This window comes from Myotis davidii, unplaced genomic scaffold (genome assembly GCF_000327345.1).
Source record: "Myotis davidii unplaced genomic scaffold, ASM32734v1 scaffold149, whole genome shotgun sequence".
NCBI lineage: Eukaryota > Metazoa > Chordata > Mammalia > Chiroptera > Vespertilionidae > Myotis > Myotis davidii.
In genome coordinates this window covers 639,377-649,964 of record NW_006352194.1, presented here as the reverse complement: position 1 = coordinate 649,964, position 10,588 = coordinate 639,377, and the positions used below count along the sequence as shown (strand labels likewise).

Sequence of the window (10,588 nt, the reverse complement as noted above, 5' to 3'; positions counted from 1 at the left end):
GCTAGGCTGTCCAGGTCCAGGGCCAGCCATGGCACAGTCCCCACCTTTGGTTGTCTCACTCTCCCGAATGAGGAAGGCTCCCCGGGGGTTGCCAACGGAGAGCAGCTGCCTCTCGGAATCCTTCCTTCCCATCTTTCCAAAGTACCACCTGCAGGGAAGGGCCGGCAAGCGTCAGCTACACACCCAGTTCAACTCCCAAGTCAGCCTCCTGGGAGAAGTCACCTCACAAGCCAAGATTCAGTGTCCTCATCCCCGAAAGGGGGCTCATACACCTGCTTCACAGCCTGGGTCTGAGGTTCACAGAAAAGGGGAATTTGAATGCTTGGCACACAGTGGGTGCCCAATAACGGCTAGGCTTCTCCTCTCCACTCTCTGGGTTCCTCTTGAATTAAAATTGCTAGAACCCCAGTCACCAATGACCTCATCAGGGTGCCACCAGTCCATTAGTCCTTCTCATTACTGCTCCTCCAGAAGTTCATTTTACAGATGAGGAGCTTGCGGCTGGGAGAGGAGCAGTGACCCCCTGCAAGGCCTGCAATGAGCTGTATTGGAAATCTTTTGCAGCCCACACTAGTTCTTCCCACACCACCCAGGGAATCCTTCAGATCCCTCTCCCCACATGCACCGGGAATCCCTTTTCTCCTTTGGCTTCCAGAACAACTCTTTCCTGCTTCTCTTCCCCTCTTTCTGCCTGCTCCTGCATGCTTCTGACTGCTGCCTTTCCTCCACTCTCTTAAATTTGAATATTGTTCTAAATCTCAACTTCAACTTCAGAGCTCAAGCGTTCCTGCTCTCTCTGGGATGTTCTTTGGGGACTGAATTGTAGCCTCAAGCCAACTGTGGGGAGATGAAATGACCACAGGTCCCATAGAAGAATAAGATGTCATTTGATCACAAAATTGGCCCATGACCATCTTGGGCTCAATTAAAAGAAGCATCGTTTTCAAATCAAGGAAGGTGGCAGTCTCTGTGAACTCTAAAATTGTCATCCCACACCTGGGTACTAGGCACATTTTGGGGATCAGGGTAAGGCATTGGCAAATGAAATGTCCAGGAGGGTAGGCAGGAAGGGGAAGGAAAGAATTGTTGAAGGACTGTGTAGACAAGACACATTTTCAAGTTATTTTAGAGCCCTGCCCCCACCCATACCTATGACATTAGCTACTTCCTTAATAATTAATGTAATAACAACAGCACTTATTTTGTGTCAGGCTCTGCCTTAATACATACATGTATTCATTTAATTCTTATAACAAGGTTGTGAGGTAAGTACTATTATTAATTCCCATTAGACAGATGAGGAAATTGAGACACCTTGTGGTTAAGCAACTTGCCCAAAGCCACAGGCTCTTAAGCTGTGTTGCCAGAATAGGAACCCGAGCTGTCTGCTCTAAGGCCTGCACTCTTAACCACCACACTATTCTTAACAGCGACACTGCACTGAGTGCCTCTGCCTCTCAGGGCTTCGGGACACTGCCCCCAAGATGTGGACACAAGCATGAAGCCCACGCACCTCGCACCTCTCATCTTCTGCGTCATCACCCCTCCTCTCCATGCCTCCTACCACCTTCACAGACCAAGTCCTCACTCCACTTGAGCTCTGGACCCTGTCCACACCCCTCTGCTCAGAAATACGACTCTCCCACCAACCAGCCCCCATCAGCAGCCTCCATCCCACCAACCTCTACATATGCCTACATTTCTTCCTTCTCTAAAGGAAAGTGTTCTAAGCCCTATCTTTTTTGCTGTTATTATTACTGATCTCAGAAAGGACAAGAGAGAGAGAGAAACATCAGTGATGAGAGAGATCATCGATCGGCTATCTCCCACATGTCTCCACTGGGGATCAAGCCCACAACCCAGGCACATGCCCTGACCAGGAATCAAACCGTGACCTCCTGGTTCATAGATCGATGCTCAACCACCGAGCCATGGGGGCGGGGCTAAGCCCTATCTTGCCATAAACATTGTTATATTTCTCACCTTTTCTTCTCTTGAAAAAGCACTTCACACTTGGGTCTCCACTTCCTCACCTCCTACTCCTTCCTAGGCTCTGCAGTCTGGCCTTCACCCCACTTCACACGGACATGTCTCACAAAGGTCACCCCCATTGCCAAATCCAGTGGAAGCCTCTGGTACTCATTTCTCTTGTTTCCTGAAACCTCTCCTCCACGCTCTTGGCCGCTCTGACATGGCCAGGCCTGGTTTTCCAGCGGCACCTTCTCCTTCAAGAGCAGCTTTCTTCAAAGTTGGGTCCTAGGGCCAATCTCTCACATTCCTCCTACACAGCTTTAATTATCATCTCCACTCTGAAGAGTCCCACATTTCCACCCCAGCCCCAGGGGTGCCAGAGGCAAGAGCCACAGCAAACAAACGAAGAGCCTAGTGCCAATTAGAAGATGCCCCTTCCTCTGGACCAGTTTGGGGCTTGGCGTGGCTTGGCATGGGCTGGACACCTCTCATGCAAAGTACAACCGAATCTACTTGCTGGTCGTCTCCTCCAGCTGGTTATTCCCACCCATGAAACTTAACCCAACAAGTCCACCCTAGAAACCGACCCGCTCCTACGTTCCCACTTTAGCAAATGGCACCATCACCCACCCACCCAATTTCTCAAGAAGACTGGGCCACCCTGACTCCGCCCACTCTCCATGTCCCAATGGCAAATCAGTCACCAATCTTGCTAACTCTCACTTTGCAGTCTCTCTAATCTTTCCTTTTCATATATGTGTGTGTAGATTTTTTTTTAAGTTTAATGAGCCTCAGTTTCCTCACCTGTAAAATGGGGATAATAGTAATGTCAATAGTGTGAGAAGTAATCAAGGTAGGTAATGTACCTATAGTAGTATCTCAGGTATATAAAGGTATTCTGTGAATAATTCCCTGCCTCCTTAGTAGAATTAATTCTAAGTAATACTCCCTTACATTTGTTTAGCAGTTTGCAATGTTTTAAAACCCATGCACTGTTGTTATCACTGAGAGACAATATGTATAATGCTCAGCAAATGCAGCCAGATGATCTGGGTTCAAACACCAGCTCCACCTACTTACTAGCTATGTGAACGTGGGCAGGATATTTTTGTTGTTGTTGTTAATCCTCATCTGAGGATGTTTTTCCATTGATTTTTAGGGAGAGTGGAAGAGAGAGAGAAAGACAGAGAGAAATATCAATGTGAGAGAAACACATCGATCCACTGAGCCAAACCAGCTAGGTCTTGGGCAGGATATTTAACTTCTCTCTGCCTTAGTTTCATTTGTAAAACAGAATAATATTAATTCCTAACTCCATTAATACACGGAAAGCACTTTGAATAGTGTCCAGGACATAGTACATGCTAGATAAGTATCATCTATTACTATCATAATTATTATCTTCTTTTATTCTCACAATGACCTTATAGGATTATAGATAAGGAGATAGTGCGGAGCTGTGGCTTGCCCAAGAGGTGACCTTGAGTCTGACCTTCAGAATACTGTTTATAGGGCTGATCTCCTCTCAACCACTACTCACTCTTCAGCCTGGATGGAGTCCACAGGGGCCACATAGTTGCTGGGGATGTAGCCAGTTTGTCCAGAGCTGAGGGACCGGGCCTCCCACCAGTCACCTTCACTGCAGGCACAAAACAGGGGGTGTCAGCAGCAACCTGGGGCCAGGCAGGGCCACACAAAGGCCCAGGTGGAGACTGAACCTGCCAACTCCTTACCTCGGACCCCCCCCACCCCAGGGCTTTTGTCTGTTCTGACCCCAGCCACTACAACTGTCCCAGGAGACTGTTCCCTGCAGGAGGAATGTGTTTGGGAACATCGGGGCCTTCTGACTTTCTCCTCTGGCTCCAGTGCTGGGCTGGGGTTTGGGTAGGCAATGGGACAGCTAACTAGGTCACTCCGCACTGAACCCCGCCCCCAGTGGCCACATATTTCCTTCTGGACAAAATCCAGACTCCTCAACATGGCATTGGAAGCCCTGCAGATATGCTCCCACACACCCCTCAGCCTCTGCTCTCTCTGTTCGCACCTCATTATTTATGATCCACCTAGACCAAACCACTTGGTAGTTTCCAGAAGTCATCATTTATTCTCATTCTCTCTCTTTCTTCTTCTTTTCTCACCTCTCCCTTCAAGGTCTATTCATTTCTCTAGTCTCAGCTTAGAAATCACCTCCTCCAGGAGGCCTGCCCTGACCACCACCACCCTGGAGACCATGCTTGGTATTCTTTCTGTGCCCATAGCTCCTCATGCTCCCCTCACATAGTAGCAATCACCCAGGGTTGTTATTGCCATGTGTCTGTGTCTCCAACTAGGCTGGAGATTTCTGAGGACAGGGACCAGGTAGAATTCCTCTTTGAGTCCTGCTCCCAATCCAGGCCATGCCCTGAGCTGAGTGGCCTGGTTACTCACGTGTTGTTCAGGATGTGGAACTTCTCGCCCTTGGTGAAGGTGAGGTCATCTTCCGTCCGGGCCTCATAGTCATACAGAGCAACGAACAGGGTCACCCCAGGCCCTGCAGAGTCAGGGCTCCTCAGTAGGGTAGGGCACAGGATGGGGGGCACCGAGGGGCTGCCTCCCTGAAGTCCTGATCCCCAGCCAGGCGGTGTGCCTCCCCACTGCTGCGCCCTGCTTCCCAAAGGCCTCTGGAGTCCCATGGATTTCCAGTTCAGGCTTTGCATCTTGGATTCAGGACACACACCTTCAAGCCCATCCCTCCCAACCTGGGAAGTCGCCAGATCACTGATTCCTCTTCCCCACCAAGAAGATTTCCCTTTTGCAGGGTCTTAAGGGTCCCTCTCTCAGACTGGGACAAAGCTATGTTTCCCCCTCAGACTGGGTTTCCTGAGGGTAGAGCTGTACGTATTTCCTCAGAGCACACGCTGAAGGCAGGGCCATGTTTCTCGTGCTATACTGGAGGCACCCAAGGACAAGTCCACACCGTCCCTTCTCCAGGATCTAGTCTAGGCCGTGCCTGCCTCCAGCGACTGGACTCACCTGAGATGGCCCTGATGGTGCCCCCATCAAGGAAGGCGGGGCTGGTGGGCTGAGGGGAGAAGTTGTTGTAGTTGGGAATATGGGCCAAGGAAGACATAGGCCGGGCCTGAGTAGGGTCAGGGCCATAGCGGTCTGCAGCCCCGTAGCTCCTGAAGTCCCCTTCCAGGCCAACAGCCTCCTTGGGCCCTGGCTCCACCTTCTTGCAAAACACACAGCCCATTCCAGGTGCCCTGTTAAAAAATGGGGGCAGATAGGCCACCCTATGCACATATGCACACATGCATGTGCTCACGTACACACACATTCACGCACATATGCATGCATGCCTGTGCGCACCTGCACACACACATAACGCACCACCAGGTCCAGCTGCCTAGCGGATGGCTCTGCCACAAGCATGCAGCTTTCCCTCTCAGGTCTGGGGTAGGGGCTCCCCCGTCGTGAGGGATAGAGGTGGGCAGGTCTACCACTGGCTCTAACTACCAGCTGCCTCAGTGTGTTTGCAGAGAGAATGTGTATTCTCAGTGGGGCTGCTTTTCTGCTTCCCAATGTTCCTGTGCTTATTTATATATTTTTGCCTCCTATTGCTTCCGTATTTTGTATTTCTGTGACTCCTGAAGAGCACTTGTGTGTGTGTCTTTTGTGTGTCTCTAAGAATTTGTGAGTTTGTTTGTAGGTTTGCATCTATGTGTGTGTGCAGCCTTTTGTGAGTGTCTGTGTATGTAAGTGCATGTACCTATCTGTGTATGTATGGCTCTGTGAGTGCTCGTGTCTTGTGAGTGTGTACATATGTACGTGTTTCTTGTGTGTGTTCCTGTGCATGCAGGTCTGTGTGAGTAGGTGCCTCTGTGTCATTACCATGTGCACATCCTGTGTGGGAGTGTATGCGTGTGTCTGTGTGTGAGGCTCTGTGGAAGTATGTGTGAATGTCTGTGTGTCTCTGTGTGTGTGCATGTTAGGCATGGATATGTGCTTGTGACTGAGTGTGTGAGGGCTGTGTGCCTGCACCTGGAGATTCCCTGCAGAGGGGATCAAGGCCATTTCCTGTCTCAGGTCCAGCCTCTGGCTTCTCAAGCTGCCTCATTCTGGCTCCCCCATCTGTTACCTAGCAACAGGGCCCTTGTAGGAGGAGGGGTCTGTGAGGAGTTGTGGGGCCCAGGAAGGCTACCCTGCCCGAGTTCCCAGCCCTCAAAGTCGATGAGTCTTGGGGGAAGGTTCCTGCGTATGGGGAGCCATCAGTCCCCTCCCTCCTCACTCACCCTTCAGGCCCCTACTCCGCGGTCAGTGGGGCTGCAGCATGGTCCTTGGGAGGGGCCAGAGACCTGAGGGGAGACAGAAGGACATGGAAGATGAAGGTTCTGCCAATGTTCCTGCAAGCCAGCTGCTAGCTCCTGCCTCCTCAGGAAGCCAGAGGCCTGGGCTCTGCCCCCGCGTGACCTCTGCCTTCATTTTCCTTCCCACTGCCCCTGGCACTTACAGTCCCCCTCACACAGGACGCACCGCCCACACGGACTCCCTCACCCTCGTATCCACCTGATGCACCAACATACCACCTCATACAGTAACACGCACACACCAGCAACGCTCACACACTCTCAGCATGCACCTGCAACACACCAACTCAAGCTCTTGCACAAGCCCAAACTGATGCATAGTAGCGTGCGTGCACACACACACACACAGGCTGCCTCTCAAGCAAACAGATTCAGACACTCCGACACTCATATTTTAGTGTTAGACCCATTCCTCTAATTGGATTTCTATCAAGTCACGCTCGGCTCATTCTCTGGCTGCCAGTCACTGTCTCCTAAAAGCAGTCACTCACCTTTGGAAGCTGCCTCTGCTCACAGCCTGGGCTGGGTAGACCCCAGCAGCCCACGGCTACCGGTCACAAATGGTGGCCGAGCAAAGGTGGACACCCATCTCCAGAGCCAGCTCCTACCCCATATCAAGGAAATACCCCATCAGAAGCCAGGGCTACCAGGGTCCCTTGGGGAGCCCATCAATGGCTTAGCCTCTCCGGGTAACTGTGTCCCCTGAGCAACAGACTAGCAGGTCATTGAGCAAGGGCTCCCCACACCCCACCAGAAACCCTGGCATTGCAACACTCAGAGAGGAACTGCTGGGGACAGCACCCCGTTTCCTAAGCTGTGAGAGGAATGGAGAGTTTCAGGGTGGGGCCAACAGTGAACCCTGATTTCCCCAGAGGGGCCCAAGGGCCCCTGCTTGGCTGTTCTTAACCCCCAAATCCAGTTCCCCTTATGGGTCCCGCCCCTCTTACCAAGCATCACTCACCTCTTCCAGGAAGCTTTCCTGGATCCACCAGGTCCAGCTGCCCAGCCAATGACTCTGTCACATCAGTGCCCCGGTCCCCACCCCAGCGCTACCACCCCTCTCACCCTTCACTGTAACTGTTCTCCTGTGGAAGGGGGGATGGGGGCTGACACCCCTGTGGTGAACTGTGAGGCAGGCTGTGGTGAGAAACCTAAAATAGCCCCTGTTCACTAAGCCATTGCAGAGGTCTTCACCTCGGGACCCTTCCCCTGGGACAAAACCATGGAGTCTGAAAGGCTCCAGGATGTTGCAGGGCTGGTTAGGGCCAGGGAGAGAATGGAGCTGGGAATGGCATCCAGGGATTTGAGGCACCGAGAGGACAGATGGGAGGTAAGATGAAAACAAGGGTTACAGGATGAGATGGAGGTCTTCTCACCGGAAGACACATGTGTCTCAGATAGCACACAGGGCCAATACTCAGTCACACAGCTCTCCCGACACACACACATTCTCTCAGCTATACACGGCGCCTCATGCAGAGACTCTGAGCTCCTCTGTGCAGATTCACACACACACACTCACAGACACATCTTCAAGGATACCCACACCCCCATATACACATACCTCCAGCCCTCACCAACCTACACACACACACACAGCCTCTCCATAAGAATTGCATGTATAGAATATATAGCACTATGTGCCAGCCACTGCATTAAACAGCTTACATATCTTACATATATTAGCTCATTTTATTCTTACAACAATCTTATTATTGATAAGGCAACTGAGGCACAGAGGTTTAGAAACTTGCCTAAGGTCACACAGTTGATATCCTGGCATTTGGCTCCAGATCAGAGTCACTTTTTTCTATTGGCTGGTCACAGACCTGGAAAATTACAGCCATTCCTACAAGCATTCACAGATGCATGGAGCCCCATAGGAACACACAGCCCTTCCAGATGGCAGACCCACACAGAACTCCCTTGTGCAAAAGAGACAAACATAGTCCTGGCCAGCGGGACTCAGTGGTTAGAGCATCGGCCCACGCACCAATGGGTCATGGGTTCAATTCCCGGTCAAGGGCATGTACCTGGGTTGCAGGTTCTCCACCTCAACCATGTGAGAGGCAACTAATTGATGTGGTTCTCTCACATTGATGTTTCTCTCTGTCTCTCTCGCCCCCTCTCCCTCCCACCCTCCCCCCTCCTTTCTCTTTTCTACCCTTCCCCCTTCCTTCCAAAAATATCTAAAAGACACAAACTTATACAACCTCTGGGGTCCCCACATAGTTACCATGTTGCCACATAGTTACCACAATGATTTTAAATCAGCCTAAGGGGACCCCCAAGTCCTGCATGGCTGGAATAGGGTAGGGATCAGACACTGTCAGCCACTGAGAAGGAGGCAGAGGGCTCTGTGGGCTGAGGAAGAGCCGCGGCGGATCCGACACCATGGGCAACAGGCAGCGGGGTCAGCTCTCAGGGCTTTCACTCTAGACCTGAAGGGGACCAGGGCCCGGGGCTAAGCCTGACCCTCTGGGCACCAGTATGTTGAGGGGGTTGGAGGATGTGGGGTGAGGGTGTGGGGCACAGTGTGTGACATCTGCGTGGCCCCAGGCAGTGAGAGGGCCACGCTGCATGTGACCACACTCATGTGACTGCCTCAGAAGAAATGGGGAGAAGTAAAAAAAGAAAAGACAAGAGATTGAGAGACACAGGAAGACATAAACACAGAGAGACAAAGAGAATCCCAGAGTGATGTGCTGGTCTACCGACTCTTAAAGGAAAAAGAAGAGGCCCTGATTTGTAGCCTTTGCTGATTTCCACGGTGTCAATACTCCCACCATGGCTGAGTGCAGGTTACTGAAGTGACTTCCTGAACGCTGGGCTGGGAAGAGATCGGCAGATTGAGCTCCCCAGAGCCAGCACTAGCCGGCTCCAGCACTTCATGCCAGGAGAAACAAAGAGAAACAGACAGAAATGAAAAGCAGAGAGACAGAGACGAAAGGGAAAGGGATCTTTGGAAAGCAATCCGGCTCCCCAGGAGTCTGGGAGGCGATGACTATCCGTTTAAAAATGCGATTTTACTGAACACCTATTCAGTGCCTGGTGCTGATCCAAGCAATGCCCACGCATGACCTCACTTAGTGACCCCAGGAAGGGGCTTTTATTATCACCCCTGTTTTGCAGAGAGGGACTTGATTCTGTTCGTAAATATGCCTCTGGAACATCTGGTTGACAGGAGTCAGTTACCAGAGGCTCGTCTGAGCCGAAATCAGGTTGTGGATGTCAGAGCTGAGGTCTGACTTTCAACATTTCCTGTGTGTGGCCCTACCCAACTGCAGGACCTTGAAGAGAGACATGAGCCCTCCGAACCTGTTTGCGCACCTGTGCCGTCTGTGCGGTTGTTGGGCAGGCTTGACGAAATGTGCCCGCTGCCCAGTGTGCAGCGGCTAAGTGAGGCTGAGAGCCACAAGCTTCCAAGCTGAGTGCCCCCGGGACCACTCATCAGGCCCCCTCCCACCACCCCACCTTGTGTGTGTGTAGGGGGAAGTGACTTGCTCGAGGTCAAACAGCCAGACCGGGGATGCGAAGCCAGGGCTATACATTCAGGCCCAGAGTTCTGTTCCTGGAACCGTGGCTGTGTCCTCCAAAGACTGGGCAGGAGCACGTCATCATTCCTTCCCAGCCCCTGGCCACCTGCACATACCAGCCCCTGCCATATCGTATGGCAGCTGGCCACCAGCCCGGAGCTTGCCTCCCTCCCACCCTTACTCCTGGACATGGAGCCGAGGCCTACACATCCCTTCTTGAGGGCCACGCTTCCCAAAGCCAGGTCAGGGCTGTGACATAGAGCCAGGGTGTCCTGTTCTCCCCCCTCCTCCCCTCCCTCCCCCCCAACCTCTGCCAAGTATCTGTAGGATCTGAAGACAAGTTTAGGGGCAAATTCTACCCGGCATGACAGCTAGCTTGAGACATTGGGCACGTCAGCCAGTTCACCTTCCTGAGCTGCACTTTCTTTGCCTAGAAAATAGGAATAGAAATCGCTACCTCATGAGGTTGCTTCTGAACATCAAGTGCGGTCGAGCCCCTGCAAGCACTTCCAGGTTGAGGGAGGAGGAGTCGCAGGGCTGAGGAGAAGGAGAGGTTCCCAGGGGGAGGGGGAGGCCTGAGCTGGCACAGCTGCCTGGGGGATTTCACCAAAAGGGAACTGGGCCTTTGGGCAGCCGCAGGAAACCACCATCCTGCAAGAGTTCCGGCTTCTCCTCAGGCTTCAGGCCTCCGGGCTCTCAGCCCCACGGCACTTCGTCACCAACCAGTCACCTAGA

The 10,588-nt window shown here is 52.2% G+C and overlaps 1 protein-coding gene across 4 annotated transcripts in view; it reads right to left on the bottom strand.

Annotated features, from left to right (window-relative positions):
- The window catches only part of FGR (FGR proto-oncogene, Src family tyrosine kinase), a 17,563-nt gene that overhangs the window by 4,524 nt on the left and 2,451 nt on the right, over nucleotides 1–10,588 (bottom strand). The window contains exons 1-6 of one of the 4 annotated variants that reach the window (XM_015557291.1): nucleotides 6,809–7,041; nucleotides 6,243–6,305; nucleotides 4,984–5,216; nucleotides 4,399–4,501; nucleotides 3,512–3,610; nucleotides 45–148 (exon numbers count right to left, since the gene is read on the bottom strand). In XM_015557291.1, coding sequence (XP_015412777.1) covers nucleotides 45–148; nucleotides 3,512–3,610; nucleotides 4,399–4,501; nucleotides 4,984–5,203 — 526 coding nt within the window. In that variant the 5' untranslated portion in view covers nucleotides 5,204–5,216; nucleotides 6,243–6,305; nucleotides 6,809–7,041. Of the gene's footprint in view, nucleotides 1–44; nucleotides 149–3,511; nucleotides 3,611–4,398; nucleotides 4,502–4,983; nucleotides 5,217–6,242; nucleotides 6,306–6,808; nucleotides 7,042–10,588 lie in introns of those variants that run through there. The other 3 variants (XM_015557292.1, XM_006777474.2, XM_006777475.2) reach the window with 3 other exon arrangements.